Source organism: Hemiscyllium ocellatum, chromosome 1 (assembly GCF_020745735.1).
Source record: "Hemiscyllium ocellatum isolate sHemOce1 chromosome 1, sHemOce1.pat.X.cur, whole genome shotgun sequence".
NCBI lineage: Eukaryota > Metazoa > Chordata > Chondrichthyes > Orectolobiformes > Hemiscylliidae > Hemiscyllium > Hemiscyllium ocellatum.
Genome location: NC_083401.1, coordinates 100,049,644 through 100,072,460, shown reverse-complemented (window position 1 = coordinate 100,072,460; position 22,817 = coordinate 100,049,644). Strand labels below are relative to the sequence as shown.

Sequence of the window (22,817 nt, the reverse complement as noted above, 5' to 3'; positions counted from 1 at the left end):
GACCCAACCTCAAAGCCCTCTGCAGGAAATAATTCTACTGATACCCTCGGAGAGAAAAAAATGACTGTCTTAAATTGACTTAAATGGGCGACTCCTTATCTGAGAATATGCCCTCTGGTCCTAGACTGTGGCACAGAGGAAAATAATTTTTCCACATCTATCCTGTCATGTTCCTTTATCTTTTCAATAAGGTCAGTTCTCATCCTTCTAAATTCCAATGACTGCAGCCCAATTAAATAAATATTTCCTCATAAGAAACCCCATACTTGCCAAGGATCAACCTAGTGCCTTCTCTGAAATGCCCTTCCTTAAATAAAAGGAACAATACTGTTCACAGTATTTAAGGTGTGGTCTTACTGATGTCTTGTACAATTCCAGCTAGACTTCCTTATTTTTCTCTCCATTCCCTTTACAATAAAGGCCAACAATTCACTTTCCCTTCCTATTATCTGCTGAATCTGTGTGCTAGCTTTTTGTGATTTCTGCATGACGACATCCAATTCCCGCTGTGCTGCAGCTTCCTGCAGCCTTTCTCCATTGAAGTAATATTCCACTCTTCTGTTCTTCCTGCCAAAGTACGTAACATCACACTTTATCACATTATATACTATCTGCCAGGACTTGCCACTACCTAAATGTTTATATTCCTGAGTAAACTCTGTGTCATCCTTGCTATATACCTTGCCACAATTTTTTATGTCATCTCCAGAATTAAGGATAATATATTAATTTCCCTAATCCAAGTCATTAATAAATATTGTAAGAATTGTGTCCCCAGCACTGAACCACATAGCGCTGCAATATTTACAGGTTGTCAGTCTGAAAATGCCCCTTTGTTCTAACTCTCTATCTTCTATTAGTTGGTGAATCCTCGATTTATACTAATATTCTATACCCAACACACTGGGCTCTTATCTTATTCAGAAGACTTGTGTATGGACCTTTTTGAATGCCTTTCGGAAATTCAAATTTTGCATCTTCTGGTTGCCTTTTGTCTATCCTGATTGTTACCTCCTCAAAAAACTCTGATTTGTTAAATACATTTTCCCCTTCATGGAGACATGCTGACTGCGTGATCAGATTATACATTTCTAAATGTTTTGCTATTACATCCTTTCGAATAGAATCTAATGCTTTCCCAATGATAGATATGAAAATTAACTGGCCTATTGCTCCATGTTTTTATATGTCTTCCTTTTCGAAAAGGTCCTCAATCATCCAAGATGGAGGACGGGAAAAATTTCTGGCTGTAAGAGCTGCTCCTTTTTTTGAAGTATTTTAGGTGTTGGAGGTGATTTCCTCCAATTCCAGCAGCAGCAATTACTGTTTTATATGCCGTTGCATTTTTTTGGAACTTTGGGGAAAAAAAATCAAAACAACAGCAGTTTAAAAGGGAGAAGAACAGACAAAGGAAACACATGGTGAGGACAGTGCAGGAGAGAGAGAGAACCTGCACAGTTACTGCCTTTGCTGTTTGATTTCGTGTATCGCTGGACATCGGAGTGCATCTGGGAAAATTAACAAACAGTGAAATTCACAACTAATCTTGGAGGAACTGTTGGGCGAAGTTCACAGCACAGAATCAGATAAGTTACTAGTTGTTTTAAGTCTGTCCAAGTGAAAGGCTGCAGTAGTGAGTATAGTGGATTCTTTCTTGATTATATGTTTTTGGAGTTAATCTCTTGATTAAACTTAAAATATAAGCCATAGCTATTAATTTATCCTGGGGCAGTGCTTGGAGAGGAATAAGACGGTGTTATTTTCTGAGTCTGTAGATTGTGAAGGAGCAAAAATGGCCTTTGCAGTGATATGTACGTCTTGTCAGATGTGGGAGTTTAAAGAGAGTTTAAGGGTTACTGCAGATTATATCTGCCATAAATGCTGTTGGATGCGAATCTTATCAGATCAAGTGGATCGGTTGGAGAGACAGATAGAAGCAATGAGGAATTTGCAACAGCAGGAGTCTTTTGTGGATATACCCATTTCAAACAGATATGCTGTTTTGGTAAATTAGGGGGTGATGGATTTTCAGGGGAACGTAGCACAAACAGCCAAGTTTCTGGTGTTGAGACTGGCTCTAATGCAATGAGGGCTTCCAAGAGATCAATTGTGTTAGGGGATTCTGTAGTCAGAGGTACAGACAGACATTTCTGTGGCCAGCAAAGAAAAAGCAGAATGGTGTGTTGTTTCCCTGGTGCCAGGATCAAGGATGTCTCAGAGAGGGTGCAGAATGTTCTCACGGGGGAGAGAGGCCAGCAGGAGGTCATTGTTCACATTGGAACCAACGACATTGGAAGGGAAAAGGTTGAGACTCTGAAGGGAGATTACAGAGAGCTAGGCAGAAATTTAAAAAGGAGGTCGTCAAGGATAGTAATATCTGGACTACTCCCAGTGTTACGAGCTAGGGAGGGCAGGAATCAGGAATAGGAGGATAGAGCAGATGAATGCATGGCTGAGGAGCTGGTGTATGAGAGAAGGATTCATATTTTTGGATCATTGGAATCTCTTTTGGGGTAGAAGTGACCTGTATAAGGAGGACAGATTGCACCTAAATTGGAAGGGGACTAATATACTGGCAGGGAAATTTGCTACAGCTACTTGGGAGGATTTAAACTGGTAAGGTGTGGGGGTGGGGTTGATACCCAGGGAGATAGTGAGGAAAGAGATTGATCTGAGACGGGTACAGCTGAGAACAGAAGTGAGTCAAACAGTCAGGGCAGGCAGGGACAAGGTAGGACTAATAAATTAAACTGCATTTATTTCAATGCAAGGGGCCTAAGAAGGAAGGCAGATGAACTCAGGGCATGGTTAAGAACATGGGACTGGGATATCATAGCAATTATGGAAACATGGCTCAAGGATGGGTAGGACTGGCAGCTTAATGTTCCAGGATACAAATGCTACATGAAGGATAGAAAGGGAGGCAAAAGAGGAGGGGGAGTGGCATTTTTGATAAGGGATAGCATTACAGCTGTGCTGGGGGAGGATATTCCCAGAAATACATCCAGGGAAGTTATCTGGGGTGGAAAGGGATGATAAGAAAAGGATGATCACCTTATTGGGATTGTATTATAGACTCCACAATAGTCAGAGGGATACTGAGAAACAAACTTGTAAGGAGAGCTCAGTTATCTATAAGAATAATAGGGTAGTTATGGTAGGGGATTTTAACTTTCCAAACATCGACTGGGACTTCCATAGTGTTAAAGGTTTAGATGGAGAGGAATTTCTGAAGTGTGTACAAGACAATGTTCTGATTCAGTATGTGGATGTATCTACTAGAGAAGGTGCAAAAATTAACCAACTCTTAGGAAATAAGGGAGGGCAGGTGACTGAGGTGTCAGTGGGGGAGCACTTTGGGGCCAGCAACCATAATTCTATTAGATTTAAAATACTGATGGAAAAAGATAGACCAGATCTAAAAGTTGAAGTTCTAAATTGGAGAAAGGCCAATTTTGACGCTATTAGGCAAGAACTTTCAAAAGCTGACTGGAGGCAGATGTTCGCAGGTAAAGGTACGGCTGGAAAATGGGAAGCCTTCAGAAAGAGATAACGTGAATCCAAAGAAAGTATATTCCTGTCAGGGTGAAAGGGAAGGCCCCTCAAAGATCAGCAAGGCAGCCTTTGTGTGGAGCAACAGAAAATGGGGGAGATACTAAATGAATATTTTGCATCAGTATTTACTGTGGAAAAGGATATGGAAGATATAGACTGTAGGGAAATGGATGGTGACATCTTGCAAAATGTCCAGATTACAGAGGAGGAAGTGCTGGATGTCGTGAAATGGTTAAAAGTGGATAAATCCCCAAGACCTGACCAGGTGTACCTGAGAACTCTGTGGGAAGCTAGAAAAGTGATTACTGGGCCTCTTCCTGAGATTATTTGTATCATCAATAGTCACAGGTGAGGTGCCAGAAGATTGAAGGTTGGCAAACGTGATGCCACTGTTTAAGAAGGGCTGTAAAGACAAGCCAGGGAACTATAGACCAGTGAGCCTGACCTATGTGGTGTGCAAGTTATTGGAGGGAATCCTGAGAGACAGGATGTACATGTATTTGGAAAGGCAAGAACTGATTCGGGATAGTCAACATGGCTTTGTGCGTTGGAAATCATGTCTCACAAAATTGATTGAGTTTTTGAAGAAGTAACAAAGAAGATTGAGGGCAGAGCAGTAGATGTGATCTATATGTACTTTAGTAAGGCGTTCAACAAAGCTCCCCATGGGAGACTGATTAGCAAGGTTAGATCTCATGGAATACAGGGAGAACTAGCCATTTGGATACAGAACTGGTTCAAAGATAGAAGACAGAGGGTGGTGGTGGAGGGTTGTTTTTCAGACTGGAGGCCTGTGACCAGTGGAGTACCACAAGGATCAGTGCTAGGTCCTCTACTTTTTGTCATTTACATAAATGATTTGGATGCGAGCATAAGTGGTACAGTTAGTAAGTTTGCAGATGACATCAAAATTGGAGGTGTAGTGGACAGCGAAGAAGGTTACCTCAGATTACAACAGGATCTGGACCAGGTGGGTCAATGGGTTGAGAAGTGGCAGATGGAATTTAATTCAGATGAATGCGAGGTGCTGCATTTGGGAAAGCAAATCTTAGTAGGACTTATATACTTAGTGGTAAGGTCCTAGGGAGTGTTGCTGAACAAAGAGACCTTGGAGTGCAGGTTCATAGCTCCTTGAAAGTGGAGCCGCAGGTGGATAAAATAGTGAAGAAAGCGTTTGGTATGCTTTCCTTTATTGGTCAGAGTATTGAGTAGAGGAGTTGGGAGGACATGCTGTGGTTGTACAGGACATTGGTTAGGCCACTGTTGGAATATTGTGTGCAATTCTGGTCTCCTTCCTATCAGAAAGGTGTTGTGAAACTTGAAGGGGTTCAGAAAAGATTTACAAGGATGTTGCCAGGATTGGAGGATTTGAGCTACAGGGAGAGGCTGAACAGGCTGGGGCTGTTTTCCCTGGTGCATCGGAGGCTGAGGGGTGACCTTATAGAGGTTACAAAATTATGAGGGGCATGGATAGGATAAATAGACAAAGTCTTCTCCCTGGGGTCGGGGAGTCCAGAACTAGAGGACATAGTTTTAGGGTGAGAGGGGAAAGATATAAAAGAGACCTAAGGGGCAACTTTTTCACTCAGAGAGTGGTGCATGTATGGAATGAGTTGCCAGAGGATGTGGTGCAAGCTGGTACAATTGCAACATTTAAGAGGCATTTGGATGGGTATATGAATAGGAAGGGTTTGGAGGGATATGAGCCAGGTGCTGGCAGGTGGGACTAGATTGGGTTGGGATATCTGGTCGGCATGGACAGGTTGGACCGAAGGGTCTGTTTCCATGCTCTACATCTCTATGACTCTATTAAGGGTGTTACATTGGCAGTTTACCAACTATCTCAGACTTTTCCAGGACTGGTGGATTCCTGATACAAAAACTAATCACACTTTGGTGAACATCCTCACTCGCCAAGCTGCCACTTTACACTCTGTACGCACAAAGAAGACCCAGGTCAGACCAAAACAGCACAGAGAGAAGTTGCTCTCCAGCTCCCTAAAGAAACAACCAATTTGAAGCCAGTCACCTCATTAACTAGCTGTTGGGGACACTATAGGTATTTTTCATCAACCAGTTCATATATGTTATGACAGAGCAGGTGGGACTTGAATTCAGATCTTCTGGGCCTAAGTTACAGACACTACCTCTGTAGCATAAAAACCCTGGCAGAGAGTATGTAGTTATTTTAATCAATATGTTTAGACATATTCGGGTGCATCTCTGGGGCGAGATGGATTTGGACCTGGACCTTCTGGCTTTGAGGTCCAGATAACTCATACCCACTTGTTTTTTATTGGCAGAATGAAACTTAACTTCTAAAGAGAAATCTCTAATTTATTGCTACATTAAATTAAAGAAAATAATTAGACTTTAAATAAAACTTAACTCCTAATTAACTTCTTTAAAACTCCTGATTCGCCAATTTTCCAATGAATATATCATATATTCGACATATTAATAAGTTATAGCCTTAATCTGTGGATCACTGCAGTCTAGCTTACAAATAGAACATTTGAAATTAAATAATCTACATTAGGAAAGCAATTGCAAGTAAAATTACCAACTGAAAATTAAAAGGAGCTTTTAAAAATGTCTCATTGCAAATGATTATACTGATATCCAAATGAAGAGGTGTCTGTATTTTGACAGCTTAGTTATTTAGTAAATTACTAGTTTTCATGTGTATAGAATGAGGAGGATTAAAATCATCACAGTTTTCTGAATGCCTTTTAGTCATGTGGAAAAGAAAACAGACAAATGTCTCCATGAACTCAACAAGATTATCACAATAATTGTGTGTTCATCAGTGGTTGAAATGAAACCGCTATGATATACTCAACAAGCGTTTCCATGAGTTGACAGGGATTTAAACACCTTAAACTGCATAGAAACTATGTTTGCATCACAGTGTATATTCCTGTGCCCACAGCCTTGTTTCAAATAAACAGCTGGCAGATGAGGACACAAAGACCTTAGACCCTGGTTCCCCATTCTCCTATATCCTTGCTGCGACTTGTCATCTTATTCTCTCAGTGTCACTCGAGTCCAGGAAAATGCACTAAGTTCCTTGGTGGTACAGTTGCAATTGCTGAGAAATCACACTGTGAGTGTGCTTCCTCAACTACAGGTGGGATAAATCCAAAAACTTCTCTCTCATCCTTCTCTGAGATAACAAAGTCCTTAATATCCCAGCAGTGCACTGCTTTCCTCTTAAGCTGAAGAAATTCCGCATGATCACGGAGACACAGATCATGGAAAAGGTCTGTCCTTCTTACAGCCTGCACAGCCCAGACACAGTTCTCTATTACTTTCACAAATTGTGTCTGTGGCCTTCAGAATGTGGTAATTCCAGACCTAGTCTCCTCACTGTTGCAATGTCAAACAAGGTCATGATCCCAGAATTTAACCTCAGAACCCTTGGCTGAGCCATTGCAACACCTTATGCATGTGCTTTACTGATGATATGATACAATGAAATGTTTACCACTAGAACACCACATTGCTTTCTGATGTAAGAAGATGCTTCACCCCTTTCACTTCAAACAACCATGTCAGCAGTTAATCACGTAATGGGACCACAGCAAAATTTACAACAGTGCAATTAAATATCTACTTACAAATACATATAACAAACAGCCATACCAACCAAGTCTTCTTTCTTCACTTACTACGATGTCTAGCCCGACATGCTCAGTGAAGGTGGAGGCAGCTTGTTGACCGCCTCTGCCTAGTGACTGTTAATGACTTTGGTGAGAGTAGTCTACGCCTAGAGGTCCCTGACCTGCTGAGAGTCTCCTGAACCTCTCCTCAGCCTGAGTTCTAGCACACTCACTGGCATTGGGGTGAGGGGGACCTGAAAGAAGCCAGGTCATTTTGGAGTGCCCTGGTCAGCATTCCTCCTGGATCAGTGCTGATTTTATCCTTGAGAGGAAGGTGCACCTAAAATGAAGTGGAGGTGCCTCATCCACGTCCCCCCTCCCCCTTTTGCCTTGCTGGGCACCCTTGGCCAGGGTGATGGAGGCAGAGCATTTATCTGACTGCCATTGACTATTCTGCTGCATCTGGGTCTCAAGAGCAGCTGTTATATCTGTGCCAGGTGATAGAACAGCAGACAGAACTTATACCAACTCCTCCATTTTTTGCTCTAATTTAGTACAGACCTCTGGCATCCCTGCTGGCATTTTCCTGTGGCACTGGTATTAATCAGTGAGGAAGTGGTGGTTGGGGATCCAAGCCATTTGCCATCCATGTGGGGATGTGCAGCTCCTCCACCAACTATTATCTCCGCTGTTGGTTTTATATTGCTGCCACTGGTGTTAAAGCAGGTCGGCCTGTCACTGCATTACAAGCAAGTATGCAAGGTTTGCTTGTGGTCTCACTTCTCGCCTGGGTTGCTTTGCGAGCCTGGGCCTCTGCTGAGTGGGCTTTCACAGCAGCCACTGCCTCCCTGGTGGGGCTACCAAGGAACAGAACTGTCAGCCTCTGATTTCCCATCAGCGCTTGACAGGCAGCACGCCTGACCCCTGAGGTCCTGAGCCCAGGCAAGGCCCACGGATGGCCTGTTACTTGCCCAATTGGCTCATAATCCAGCAGGTCTTTTCCAACAGAGGCAATGTAGGTCTCTTGTTGACCCTCATGCCAATGGCGGAGATCCTCATTGCCTCCATAAAACACCCCCTCAGTTATTCCTGGCCCTCAAATAGGCCAGAGGAACACGCAGTAAGGAACTGGGAAGAAAATTGGATATTGTCAAAATTACCATTTGTACACTGAAACCTACATCAGAAGCCAGTTCAGCCACTCGTTTCGAAGATGGTTTCCAGTTTCTTGAAGCACCAGTGAGCCATTCACAGATAGTGCTGATTCCGAGTCCGAAAGCGAGGCCTCTTTAATTTCTGCCACATTTATAAGTCTTTATTAAATCAAAAAGAATAGTTCAAAGCAATATTAATAATTGATCTCTACTGGATAATTTCCTCAGTAAAATGCCAGGCCTCTATTGATTTTGTACACTCTGTATTGATGAGATCATATTAGTTGACATCTTAAATTACATTTTTTCTCTTTACCTCAGGGAACGAAAACAAATTAAACTTTCATCCTCTTCTAATTATTTAAACTTTGCAGGTTTTTGTAGGTTGACCCATTGACTGTGGCCAAGTTAACAAACACAATGGACAGAGTTTATTTATCTGCTGGACACTTATTGTAAGTAGTTTTGGAAGTCCAGAAGCGATTAAATCTCAATTAGACAGACTGCTGGGTGCCAGCAGGGGTCCCGGCTCCTTCACAGGGAATATCCCACAGGAATTTCTGCTGCAGAGCAACTGTCACTTTACTGAAAACTACCAGTCAAAGGTTGGCAACTCTCCAATATCGACAGTGCCTCCAGGAGCTGTGGCTTCTCCCGGTACTGCAAGAGACTGGAGAATGGGAATCATTGTTGGAGCTGAGACACAGCTTTATGATACAGAATGGCTGGGACTGGTAAGTGAGGACCCAGAAAGGCTGGGGGGCTAAACATGTAAAAGGCAGGCAGGTGTTTTCCCATGGTTCCCTCCATGCTGTTGGTGGGCCGTTCTGTTCGACAAAGGGTGCCTAAGGAGGAGGGACAGCTCTCCAAATTGGAATGCAGGTGTACACGCTGGGTGTACCTGATAGTGTGTCTACGTGCTAAGGGCTCCTGACACCAGTGATGGAACACTGAAATGAACTCTGGGCAGGAAGGCTGTTTTTGAATATTCCCACCTTGGTTTTAACTGGGACAGGTTCTAAAGCTGACGGCCTCCTCAGCTAGAGCTTGCTAGCTATTACTTACCAACCTCCACCCTATTCTCGCCCTGTCTCCCAGCCCACTCTCCACCCAATCTCCAACAGGCAGGACAGAAGTTCATGACCCCTATCCCATCCCAAGGCAAGTTTGAAGACAGGGAGGAATTGTTTGATTGGTTTGGAGAGAGTAGTAGATGGGAATCTCACCAGGCTGCCCGTAACACTGGATGGGATGTGACCTGGTTTCTTATTCATACACTACAGCCAGTGTGATATGGTCAGAGCCCTCCTGTAAATAGGTAAAAACAATGACTGCAGACGCTGGAAACCAGATTTTGGATTAGTGGTGCTGGAAGAGCACAGCAGTTAAGGCAGCATCCGAGGAGCAGTAAAATCGATGTTTCGGGCAAAAGCCCTTCATCAGGAATACAGGCAGAGAGCCTGAAGGGTGGAGAGATAAGTGAGAGGAGGGTGGGGGTGGGGAGAAAGTAGCATAGAGTACTGCAGTGGGAGAGGGACTCCCTGAGATTCTTGTAGAGAGAGGAGGAAAACTTCTTCAATGCTGTGAAGGTGAGACAAAGATCTTTAAGCTGAAACGTCACATGTTAGAATGCCAGCTAACCATCTTAAAGGCAGACTGCCTGTCCAGTCTGGAATCAATCCACTAATACAACATGAAGCGTAGAGAGCCATCTTTCTGCCTGGTTACCAATTGGGACTAGCTGGGTAACTCTTTCAGGAGTCAGTGCAGACACGACGGGTGGAATGGCCTTCTTCTGTATTGTAAAATTCAATGTTTCTATTATATCAGTTTAAGGGCTAGTTATAGTCCTCATCTCACTATCATTGGGATTCAACCAGCACCAGGTGGGAAGCTCACTATGCACAGACTGGTGTCTGCCTGCGGTTTAGCATTGGGATCCCTCTTTTTAAAATTTGCTGTGTTCAACACCCGGATGAAGGGTCCCAAAGAAAGACACCTCACCGCTCCTGCTCCTGCTTCTGACCATTCTCCCTACTCCCCCCTCTTAGTTTTGTCCCCATTCCACCTAGACTCATCTCTACCTGGAGATCCAGCAATAGTCAAAAGGCTGTCCCATGTGTAGCACTGGTACTCCTAATGGTGCGGCTGGCATTGGAGAGCTCCCAGCTAATGTCTGACATGTACCTCCTGTGGGTGGGATTTTCAGCCTTAATTGTGTGGAATACCCAACTCTTCAGGCCTTCCAGAGGGAAGTAGCACTGGGTTCATGCCAGCTCTCCAACCAGTAGATGGCAGCTGCTGACATATGTTATTTCCACCTGTGTTAGGTAATAAATCTCACAACATTAAATCTATTCACGGTCTCTCTTTTTCAGATAACATGATGCTGGGCCTAGTTCTGTTTCACTTGTGCAGAATGTTATAGTGAGGCGTTAACAGACAGCTCAAAGATATCAAAAAGGATTTGCTTTAATTCACGTGCAGGATCTGGGCATCACTTACCCTCGCGGAGGCAGTGGTGAACTACATTCTTGAAGCACCACGATTCACGTGCTATTCAAAATATTCAAGATTAAATTTGTAGAATCATCTGGAATAGAGTCAACTGGCGACTCATCGAACTATGATGGTCACACATCTGTGTCTCAGTATTGGGAAAACGACAAAATCTCAAATGTTTCATTTGCTCCAAATTCAGTCACGTGACAGTGTTAAAGATATTAATATCTGAGCTCTATCCTCCCAAATTCCTCTGAGCTTTAATGAAAGGCCATGTAACACTCTACACTCGCTCAGTGACTCACTTCAGCACTATCTTCTGAGAATCTGCAAAAAAGGCTAGTGCACTTAATAACTGTGAATCAGAGACTATTTGAAATAATTTTACGAACCTAAGTTAGATATTTATTTTATGAAAAAATGACAATTATTGTCTTCTTTCGAACTCAAGAGCTTGGAGGAGTAAGAAATTCAGTCCCTTGAGCCTGCTCCATGCTTAATACAATCATGGCTGATCTCATCCCAGCCTTCACTCCACTTTCCTGCCTGCTCCCCATAACCCTTGAACCCATTGCTAATTAAAAACATGTCTAACTTCTCCTTAAATTTATTCAGTGTCAGTCGTGAATTCCACAGATCTCTTACCATTTAAGAGTAATAATTACTCTATATCACGGTTTTAAATACGCCACCCCTTAGCCTAAACCCATGACCTCCCCATTCCAACCCTCACTCTATCACAGGTTGCCCCATGAGAGAAAATATCAGCTTCATGTCTAATTTTTTTGTCAATCTGCTTTAGCTTCTTATATCCCTCAATCAGATCTCCAGTCATTCTTCTAAACTCTAGCCTAAACTGTTCAACCTCTACTCACAAAACACGCCTTTCATCTCTGGAATAATATTGTGAACCTTTTCTGAACTAGCTCAGTGCAATGTAATGTATAATTCCTATTTAACAGAGCCCTGGATAAAATCTTGCTGCAATTAATTTAGTGAAGACCACCTTTGTTATTCAGAATAGGTGGCAAAGTGACTGACCGAGACAGAGCTATAATAATATTCTTAGTACAGTTTACTGTCACACTCTTGTTCCATAACCACATTCGGGCCAAGTTGTTTGCTTGTTTATCAAATTGGAAATGAAGATACATGAAGGCTACCGCTTTAGTGAAATGTTATGAATGCAGACATCTCAGAGCACTAGTTGACCTTCCTGAACTTGGAGATCATCGAAGCAACAGTCCTAAATTCTTTCCGACTGTTGAAGAGAGACTAAAGCTCCAACTTAAGCAAAAGGCAATAGAAGAAAGTTGAAAAAACATATGAGTGGTACGCACACCCCAACTCGCCAGCACTTTTTAAATATCATTTATTCATGGGATGTGCATGTTACGGCTACAGCAACATCTATTACCCATCCCTAACGACCCTGGTGATGGTGGTGGTGATGTGCCTTACTTGGGAAATAGGTACAACAACAGTGCTATTAAGGAAAAAAGTTATGGAATTCTGACCCAGTGATAGGGAAGGAGCTGTGATAGTATTCCAAGTTAGGATGGGGGAGGGGGAGGGGATGGGGGTGGAGTAGCTTGGAGGGAAACTGTAAAGTGGTAGTGTTACCATGTATATGCTACACTTGTCCTTCTAAATGGTAAAGGGTCATGGGTTTGAGGTGCTGTCAAAACAGCTTGGGTGAGTTGTTGCACTGAGTTTGTAGACAGTTGACACTGCTGCCACTGAATGTCAGACAGAGTGAATGTTGAAGGTTATGGATGGGGTGTCAATCCAAGCCAACTGCTATCTCCTGGATGGTGTTAAGCTTCTTGTGTGCTGTTGGAGCTGTACTCACCCAGTCAAGCGGGAATATTTCATCACATTCCTGACTCATGCCTTGTAGATGCTTCCTGGTCCAGTGTTTATTGCATCGATCACTGATTTTTCACCAGTGTCCTTTACGGATAGATATTTGCCAGTAACACTCACATCCCCCACAAAAGAATTTAAAATACATCTGGTCATGGTAAAAGTGCCAGGAGAAACATTTGAATATTCATGATGCTCTCAGCTGTAAGCAACAAGAGCATCACACACCTGATGTCACTCAGAAGCTAGAAGTGATGCCAGTTAAGGTGTGGCACTTTGCCAATTGACACAGCCTCCATTTTAAGCTCTGTTCTTGCCAGTACCACAGGCAGGCGGAAATTAAAAGTGACCTGTAAAAGAACGGGCATTCGTTCTTTGGTAAGAGATTTGGCTGCAAAGGATAATCACTTCTGAATGGAAATCATGCTGACAATCCATGGGGAAAGCTCCCGATAGCTTGGTGCCAAAACAGCTTTATTCATAGCATCCATATTTAATATCAAAAGTTGGAGACTCATTTTGAATTCAGGTAGCCCCCCTCAGGATATGGTTAAACACCACATGGAGCATATCTTAACATATGTACATTCTAGCTGAGCATATTCAAAGCTGTTATGGCTGTGACTCATTCAATCCCTCAAGAAGCCTTGGAGCATTTTTCCAGATCTTTAATTTATTTGATTAAAATAATTAAAGAACACACAAATTCATGAATAATGCAAAACTTCAGGTGGAAATATTTTTAAAGAGTTTGGTACTGTTAAACATATGTTATATATTTATAAGAAATAATGATTTTAAAATGTTTAGAAAATCTGTCACATTTGGTGTAATCACTCTGAGCTAATCAGTCTATCAACAATGTAATACTTTAATACCATTGATTAATTTATACTTTTTAAAAACTATTCTTGACAGTTTACAATGTGTTGAGCATAATAAAGCTAAATCATAAGATTAATAGGTGTTTTTGGATATTATATTTGAATAAAGCTTTATCAAGAGCTTTGCAGCTAAACGTTTTTAAGCATTGCAAGCTAATGATATATTAAGGCCCATTTTGCTGATTGTCAGGAGGCAGTTCCTGATCTGAATATGCTCTTTCTAGTCAAGGAAGGCAGCACTCAAAAATGATGCTATCTCCTCATTTAAAAATGCACAACACTGGCCCAATGAGGGCCTGGGTGCTCCTGTAACATTTTGCAGCCAGGGTACTCCTTTTAGACTTTATCCAACCTCATTTCCCCTCCACCCCCCCCCTCCCCCCACCTTACCCTAGTTCCAACCTTCCAGCTCAGCACCACCCTCATGATCTGTTCCATCTGTCAATCTTCCTTCTCACTATCCCCACGATCCTCCTCTCCGACCTATCACCTTTACCCCCCCATCTCCCTCCACTCTCAGCTACCTTCTCCCCAGCCGCACACCCCTCCCATTTATCTCTTCAATCCAGGGGCTCCCAGCCTCATTCCTGATGAAGTCCTTTTGCCTGAAACGTCAATTTTCCTGTTCCATGGATGCTGCCTGACCTGCTGTGCTTTTCCAGCACCACTCTAATCTAGGCTCGTGCTGAGTTCAAGATTAGTAACACAGCACATTTGGGTGTCTAGAATGACACGTGAAGAAAGTCTGGCGGAGCTGCCATTTGCAGGTAATGGGAGAGTCCATCCAGGTCGTAAGAGCTATGATGTCTAAGGAACATCAGCCACTCTAAAACATGGCTTTTTCGACTGACTGACTGGCAATCTTTGTCTCAATGAGTGCCAGAGAAGCAAGAGGATATCATTGCCTTGTCCATGAGCTCAATGCTGATGAAGGGATGACGCCCAAAACGTTAATTCTTCAGCTCCTCGGACGTTGCCTGACCTACTGTGTTTTTCGAGTGCTACACCTTTCGACTCAATGCAGTAGGTGCAAAGAAAGATATAGAAAAGCCCCTGGTGTCTTCACTCGGCCCTGCTCCTTCTTAACTGTGTGTTTTGCAACAGATGTACAACTTCTAAGGCATGGACAGGGTATGAATAGCCACTCCTCAGCCCCTCTACCAGTGAATCCTGTGTTCCACACAGCCATGCCCACAGAGAAGCCTGCATTGCTGCAGATCCCCATCAGCAGCCAGGGTTCTGTATGTCTCAGGCAGCTAGACAATGGCCACCAAGGTCATCCCAAGGCCTGAGCATAAAGAGTAATAGTCTTCCTCCATGTCATCAGTGAGAACAGTGCTGGTTCCTCATAGGGGCATTTGTAAGGGAATTATTAGGAGCAGAAGTTCTCATATGCTTAGATTAATGTCAGAGATAAATCCCTCTTCTCTTGTGCCACTTGGTAAATCATTCACTCATTGTTGAAGTTAGTCAATCCAATTCTTGTTGATATCTGACATCTAATCTCCAGCTCTTTCAATAACGTGGAGATTATGATGATGTGAACTAGACTGTTTCAGCTCCTCAGTCTTGAAGTTGGTTGGTGATGCAATGCAAAAATGAAGTTAGAAATCGTGCAATACCAAATTATCATCCAACAGGTTTATTTGGAAACACTAGTTTTCAGAGCATTGCTGTGCAACCACCTGATGGAGGAGCGTCACTTCAAAAGCTAGTGATTCCAAATAAGCCTGTTGGACTATAACCTGGTGTTGTGTGATTTCTAACTTTGTACATCCCAGTCCAACACCGGCATCTCCAAATCATGCAAAAATGAAGGTCGTGACAGCTAAACTGATTAAATGGCTTGCTGCTTTCCAGAGGGATCCCTTTATCTTTATACCCTTCCACAAATCCTCTATCTAGTTATACACCCTTCTATATTTTTGATTTTGGAGTGAAATGAGAAGAGGGCTATCACCGAGGATGTGTACAAAGGAAAATTTGGCTGGTAACAGAAGTTGATTGGTCTCTGGAGTTGTGACCACTTGCAGATGCTGGAAACCAGATTCTGGATCAGTGGTGCTGGAAGAGCACAGCAGTTCAGGCAGCATCCAACGAGCAGCGAAATCAATGTTTCGGGCAAAAGGAAGGGCTTTTGCCCGAAACGTCGATTTCGCTGCTCGTTGGATGCTGCCTGAAATGCTGTGCTCTTCCAGCACCACTGATCCAGAAAGTGCTTCTGCTTGCCAACAGCTATGTGATTGGCTGTCAGGTAGCTGAACACCTTGCCAGTGTGAATGATATAGCCAGAAGTGTTCAGATCTCTGGACGAAGACGTGGCATCGTTTTTTCTACTATAAAAAAAATCTAAAGCCTGAATAAAATCAGATTATTTTCCTTCACCTCTTATTGTAAGTTTTCACTTTTAACCATTAAGTTGAAGATTTTATCAGTTGTGAACCAGTTGCCTTACTCCTTCTGCAAGCAAGAAGAAGTACCTAGAGGACAGAGATTGAGGAGCAACTATTCCAAGCAAGCGAGAAAGACCATCTCAGTGAACTCTGTAGATTGGGGCCATTGAACAGCCTCTCCAGCTTTTCCCTTCAATTATAACGGTAGTTAATTTTGCCTTTCTGACTGTGGCTGTACGTGTGCATTGTGGGATTCTTATCAGGAGTTAGCGTTTTAATGAATAGAGTTACATGTTGATCATTCCTAATAATTTATCTGTGGTTAGAATCTATTTATTGTAATAAAAAAACATTATTATTAAGTACAGAAACCTGGTCTATGCTTTCTGTCAACCAGGCACTAAGGAGACAAGTTAATTGAGAAATGTCTGTTCTTATACAAGATCTTTAACTTCAGAGGTGACACTAGGAATAGCAGGCTTGAATTCCCGTGAGCTAACCTAGTGAGGTGTACCAGTTCTCTCACACTGTTCCGTGCAAATACAGACGGTGCAACATAACCAAGTAAGGTCCTTCCACAGCAGCATCAAGTTTGCCAGGTTCCCCTCCAATTTCCAGGTACTTCCACCATTTACTGCTGATGCTACAGTCTTCAACACAGGGCACAAAACAAACAAAGGTAAGTCCCCTGGATGTTGAAAGAAATATTGACTAAGGTGAAGCAGAGAAAAGATATACATGATATGGCACATGGAAAGCACGACTGAAAACCAGGCTGAATGTTGAAGGTTCAGAGGGCAATTGAAGAGAGAATAAATACTAGATGCTAGGAGATAGTATGAGAAACATCTGGTAAATAACACAAAATATAATTAAAACCTCTTCTATAGGCGTGTAGAGAGGGTCAGTTATGGAAATAGATGTGGGGTCAGTTATGGAAATAAAATACACATGGAGGCATGGCTGAGGTGTTAAATAAAGATTTTCCATTGGCTATTACCAGTTTAGAAGCTTCTGCCCAAATCATAGTGAGCAGGCAGGCCACTTGTCCCATCCTGTCTGTGCTGGCTCTCTGCAAATGCAACTCCACCAAGCCCATCCCGATGCAATTCTTTTCTGAAGTTCCTTCACGATTTATCAGTCTCCAACACATTCTCAGACAGTGCACTTCAAATCCTAACCACTCACTGCATACAAAATACTTTTCCTCAGGCTGCTTTTGCTGGGCACCTTAACTTGGTGCCCTAAATTTGATAAATCACCAGGATCAGAAGAAATGCAACCAAGAATACTGAGTGGGATAAAAGAGGAAATGACAGAGGTTTGGGTCAATTTTTAAAAAAGTCTCTTCAGATGTAAGGATGAGGGCTCTGACTAGTCACTACAGACCTTTCTGTTTCCCTCATTACTGGGGATTCAAATAGAAATGATCTGCAGTATTTTATGGTTCCTAGAGGGTGGGACAGTGAGAGGAAAGATAGCCATAAGATCTTAAGTCACACCTGTGGGATATTCCTGGCACTACTTTCTGGCCTGACCGCAGAGCAGTGGGACATGGATTGATAGGCCTGCTTGCCTGTGCATGAACTGAAGATAGAACATAGAACATAAAATAGTGCAGCACAGTACAAGCCCTTCAACCCACAATGTTGTGCTGAGCATTTATCTTAATTTAAGATCAACCTAACCTACACAACCCTTACTTTACTGCCATCCATGTGTTTGTCCAGCAGGTACTTAAATGTCCCTAATATCTCTGATTCTACTATTTACCGCTGGCAGTGCATCCCATGCACCCACCACTCTCTGTTTGAAGAACCTACCTCTGACATCTCGCCTAAACCTTCTTCCAGTCATCTTAAAATTATGCCCCTCGTGATAGCCATTTCTGCCCTGGAAAAAAGTGTCCAGCGACCTACTCTATCGATGCCTCTCATCATCTTCTAAACCTCTCATCCTTCTTCCCTCAAAAGAGAAAAGCCCTAGCCCCCTCAACCTTTCATCATAAGACATGCCCTCCAGTCCAAGCAGCATCCTGGTAAATCTCCTCTACATCTTCTCGAAAGCTTCCACATCTTTCCTATAATGAGGCAACCAGAACTGAACAATATATACTAAGTGTGTTCTAGCAGTGTTTTATAGAGCTGCAGCATAACTTTATAGAGTTTCAACTCAATCCCTCTACTAATGAAAGCCAACACACCATCTAACTTCTTAACAACCCTTTTCAGGCTCCCTGTTCCCTCACAGGCATCTTCTCCCTCAGCGTGATATTTCTGTGCTGCCCACACCCCCACCCCACCCCCAACCCAACGCACCAATTTTCCCCTTTGCAACAGCCTTGTTGCAACCCAGTCCCATTCCAAAGCTGACAGGTTCCACCAAGACTCATGACTTCCCTTTGTCTGGGCTCCATCGCAGTTCGCTTCCTGCTGTGGTCATAGCTCCTGTGAACCACAAAGAGGAAAATCTTCACATGCACAATGGAAGATACAGCCTGCTAGAATGGGTGCTTGAGTGATAAGAGAAATTTAATACAGAGAAATGTTCAGTGATTCATTTCTGAAGGAAGAATGAGTAGAAGCAATACTAAACAAAAGATATAAGACTTAAGAAGTGTTCAGGAGCAAAGGGACCTTGAGGCAAATGTGTAGTAGAAGAGCTTTAGAATGCAATTACTTAGGTATATGTTTATAACTATGGGTTTTATAACTATGGTTGCAAAGTACAAAAGTGAGGAGATTACGTTTAAACCTGCATAAAATGCACACTTGGCCTCACCTGGTGTAAGGCATCCAGTTCAGCTTAGCACACTTCATCAAAGGTGTCAAATCATTAAAGAGGATGCAGAAATTATTTACAACAGTAGTTCTGGGGACGAGAAATTTAAGTTACTTGGATCTGGGGTTGTCTGCCTGAGAGGGAAAAAGATTAAGAGGAGTATGGACAGAATAGATAGACAGCTATGGAAGGATCTAGAACCAGACATCTGAAAGCAGTTGGCAAAAGAAACAGCAGTGACATCAGAAAAAAATAAAGCATTTTGAAGCAGCAAGGCTTAAGGATCTGGAATGCACTTCCCAAAGAATGTGGTGGAGGCAGGTTCAATTGTCACCTTCAAAAGAGAATCGCATCACTATCTGAAGAGAAAAGGTTTACTGAGTTACGGGGAACAGTTTGGGAGTAAGACGAGTTGTATTGATATTGCAGAGAGACAGCACAGACATGATAAGCTGAATGGCTTCCTTCTCTCCTGTAACTATTCTATGATTCAATGACTCTGTGTTGCTGTGCTTCCACAGATTACACATTGTTAAAGTTTTCCCTAAACCCGATGCTAACCCTGAGTGCAAAATTAAACAGACATTTAATTAAAGGAAACTTGTACTTTGACTCTGTTGGTCTTCCTGCCAAAACTCTTGGACAGATCATACTTGTTGAATGAGGAGCAATGGGAATTTTAACAGTCTGTAAATTCATAATTACTGCTGTACTCCCTTAGTAACCTTGAAGAGCAACTTTATACTTGCAGAATGACGATTTTCTCCATGATGTGGAAAAGAAAGTCACATTGATTTTTTTTTTAGTTTTAGCCTAATACAAGCATCGTCTTTTATTTTGTTATTTGAAAATACAAAGTTAAAGTGAAGAATAATCAGTGCTTTTAAAGGACAAGTTTTCCGTTAATGAGCATACTTCAATGTGATTGGCTGCTCACCTTGCTTACTGACACCACAATTACTAGACATTTGGAGATCCCCTTTAAACCACCATCAGGTAAAGGGAAATCCAGGTCACAGACATCTTGAGACATTCTCAGACAGCTTTCTTCAAGAGCAACAGCAAAAACATTGCTTCATCGCTCAACACAAAATCCAACCCATAATTGCATGAATTAAAATAGTCCTTTATTATTATTACTATAATGTGTATTAAAAAAGTAGAATAATTAACTTTTTTTAAAATTTCAAAAACATGTTTGCACATACCATGTCTGTGTCTGATACAGGTCCAAAACTTGTCACATAGATGTCTGTCTTGACTTCTGTTATTCTTTCTGATGAAATAAAAAAAAGTCTGGTAGTTTTCAATAAAGATGCCTGTTCTAAACAATTGAACATCTTAACACACACTACACCCTAAGTAAGTATAACACTTTCAGCTTAGGGTGCTAGTTCTATGAAAGTAATAGGCATGTCATTATTCTAGTTCTATACATATTAGTTTGACAAGTTAAATGCTGAAATCAAAAAGAATTATGGGCAGAATCTTCAGGATTTGAAAGACATGGGCTACAGTTAGGTTTGTGGAAGATTTGGGGCAACAAGTCTGTCAAGGCTGGTCTCAAAATCTTCAGCAACTCGCAACATCTTTTCAGAAAGGGTGTGGCAAGATTCTTGTTCTTTCAGGGGGATTATTGCTTGTTAAACATACCTCAGTAATAGTTCAGCCTCCCATACTGCATGTCTTGTAAACAAGCTCAGGTTGGAGAAACTCAACAAGGAAACCAGAGGGAGGTGGATTCAGCTCACCACTGACATTTCAGGGGCACACTCCATGGTCACAGGTCACAGACACTCTGCATCCGTGGACGCTGGCATCTGATTTGTGCCATCCTCTGATAATCTTCATGGCGCATTTCCAATTTATTTGCAGGATGCTTCTGCATTTCAGTGCTACACTATCAACTACCATCACAATGCTGCTGCAAGAACACCCTGCCCTCAGGGACATGCACAAAGCCCATGTTGTTTCTCTGAGCTGTGAACTTGCTGTCATAGCACTCACTTGCTCCAGCTTATTCACTTAGTTTAACCTATTTCATTTTATTTGTCAGTTCAGGCAATTTGGGATGGAGAGCAAATGCTGGTCTTGCATGTGACACCCCATTCCATTAAAAACTTCTTAGAAATTGCTGGATGGAGGCTAGATAACAGTACTTTGCTCAGAAATGCGCACTAACAGATGTTAATGAATGCATTTGGGTTTCTGAAGCAATGAATGATGTATCCAGAAAGTTTTGAAGAGCTGATTCCCACAAGCATATTACTGCTAATCATATCTAATTAGAATATTTTGCATTAAAACGCCCATGTATGCAATGTCCAGATTATAATGGCACAAATATCCTTTTTCCAATATCATTGACTAAGTCATTTATTGCCAAGGAAATTATGGTTAAAAGTTTAAGTTAGCTTTTTAAGTGTTTTTTGTGAGTATGTAGTTGCAGATATGGACTAAGAAGTGCAGATGGTGTTTAATCCAGGCAAGTATGAGGTGCTGCACTTTGGGAGATTAAATGTGAAGAAATGGCATACAGTTAATGGCAGGACACTGAACAGCATTGATGTACAGAGGGATCTTGGAGTTTCAGTCCATAACTCCCTGAAGATGGTCACACATGCAGATAGGGTGGTAAAGAAGACATATAGCAGGCTTGCCTTTAATGGTTGGGGAACTGAGCACAAGAATCAAGATGTCATGTTCCAGCTTTATCGGACTTGAGTTAAGCCAAACTTGGAGTATTGCATTCAATTCTGGTTGCCACACTACAGGAAAGATGTTGGGGTTTTAGAAAGGGTGCAGGAGAGTTTTTTCTCAGGATGCTGCGTGCGTTAGAGGGTATGAACTCAGAAGAGAGGCTAGATAAACCCGGGTTGTTTTCTCTGGAGCGACAGAGACTGAGGGGAGACTTGATAGAAATTTATAAAATTATGAGATGAATAGATAGGGTTGATGATCAGAATCTTTTTCCCAGAGTTGGAATGTCTAATACTTGAGGGCATGCATTTAAGGTGAGAGGGAGAAGTTCAAATGAGATGAGAGGAGCAAGGTTGTTTACACAGAGAGTGGTAGGAGTCTGCACCTGTTGCCAGGAGTGGTGGTGGACATAGACACAATAGGGGTGCTTAAGGGACTTGTAGATAAGCACAGGAGTGGAGGGACATTGTCCAAGGGCAGGCAGAAGGGACTAGTTTAATTTGACATCATGTTCGGCACAACTTCATGGGCCAAAGGTCTTTTTCCTGTGCTGTACTGTTCTATGTTTTTTGTTATATAAATGCAAATTGTTAATGTCTTAGATAGATAGGTAATTGAACAGTAGTATTTTTGTCTGAGATGTGAACTTCTGATTCAGGTTGCTTTATTTATGAAAATTAGATAATTTCCACTATTTCCATCAAGTTTATCTAGAGGAAGTGTTTGCCTTGGACAAGCTAAATAAGTTTAAGCCAGACCTCCACGTGATTCTCCACATAGTATAAAAGAGTACAAACTTGGTTGACTGATTTGAACCAAGGGTATTGGTTAATGGATCAGTTTTGGGTTGAATGAAGGTCTGTCGCGGAGTTCTTAAGATTTGTTATTGTGAACCTTGCTTTTCCTGACCTATAATCTTGGTACGTACAGGACATTTTCAAGATCTGCAGAATACTACAAAACTTGGAAGCATTATGACCTGTAGGGTGGGCAGTGTAGAACTTCAAAAGGACAAGGTAAGAGTGAGGGTAAATAGGTGGCAGATAAGGGTAAATGAAAACAAGAGTGAAGCTTGATAGAAGAACATGGACAGATGATATAAAGGGTACAATATTTAAGAGTGTGTAGGATCAGAGGGACTTGGATTTATATATACATAGATTACTGGAGTTGGCAGACAGTTGGAGAAAGAAATTAATAAAAGCAAATTAATAGGTATATACAATGCGAGGTCAATGAAATGATGCTGAGCTTCTACAAATCACCTATCAGATCTCAGCTGTCATATGATGTACAGTTCTGGGTACCACATTATAGGAAGGATGTGAATATATTGAAGATGCTGTAGCTAAGATTCATAAAAGATTTTCCAGGGACAAG

The 22,817-nt window shown here is 42.1% G+C and overlaps 1 protein-coding gene across 1 annotated transcript in view; it reads right to left on the bottom strand.

Annotated features, from left to right (window-relative positions):
- LOC132819485 (gamma-aminobutyric acid receptor subunit alpha-2-like) overlaps positions 1 to 22,817 on the bottom strand; it is a 247,772-nt gene that overhangs the window by 117,353 nt on the left and 107,602 nt on the right. The window contains exon 4 of the mRNA XM_060831021.1: positions 19,946 to 20,013. Within this exon, the coding sequence (XP_060687004.1) occupies positions 19,946 to 20,013 (68 nt within the window). The remainder of the gene's footprint in view (positions 1 to 19,945; positions 20,014 to 22,817) is intronic.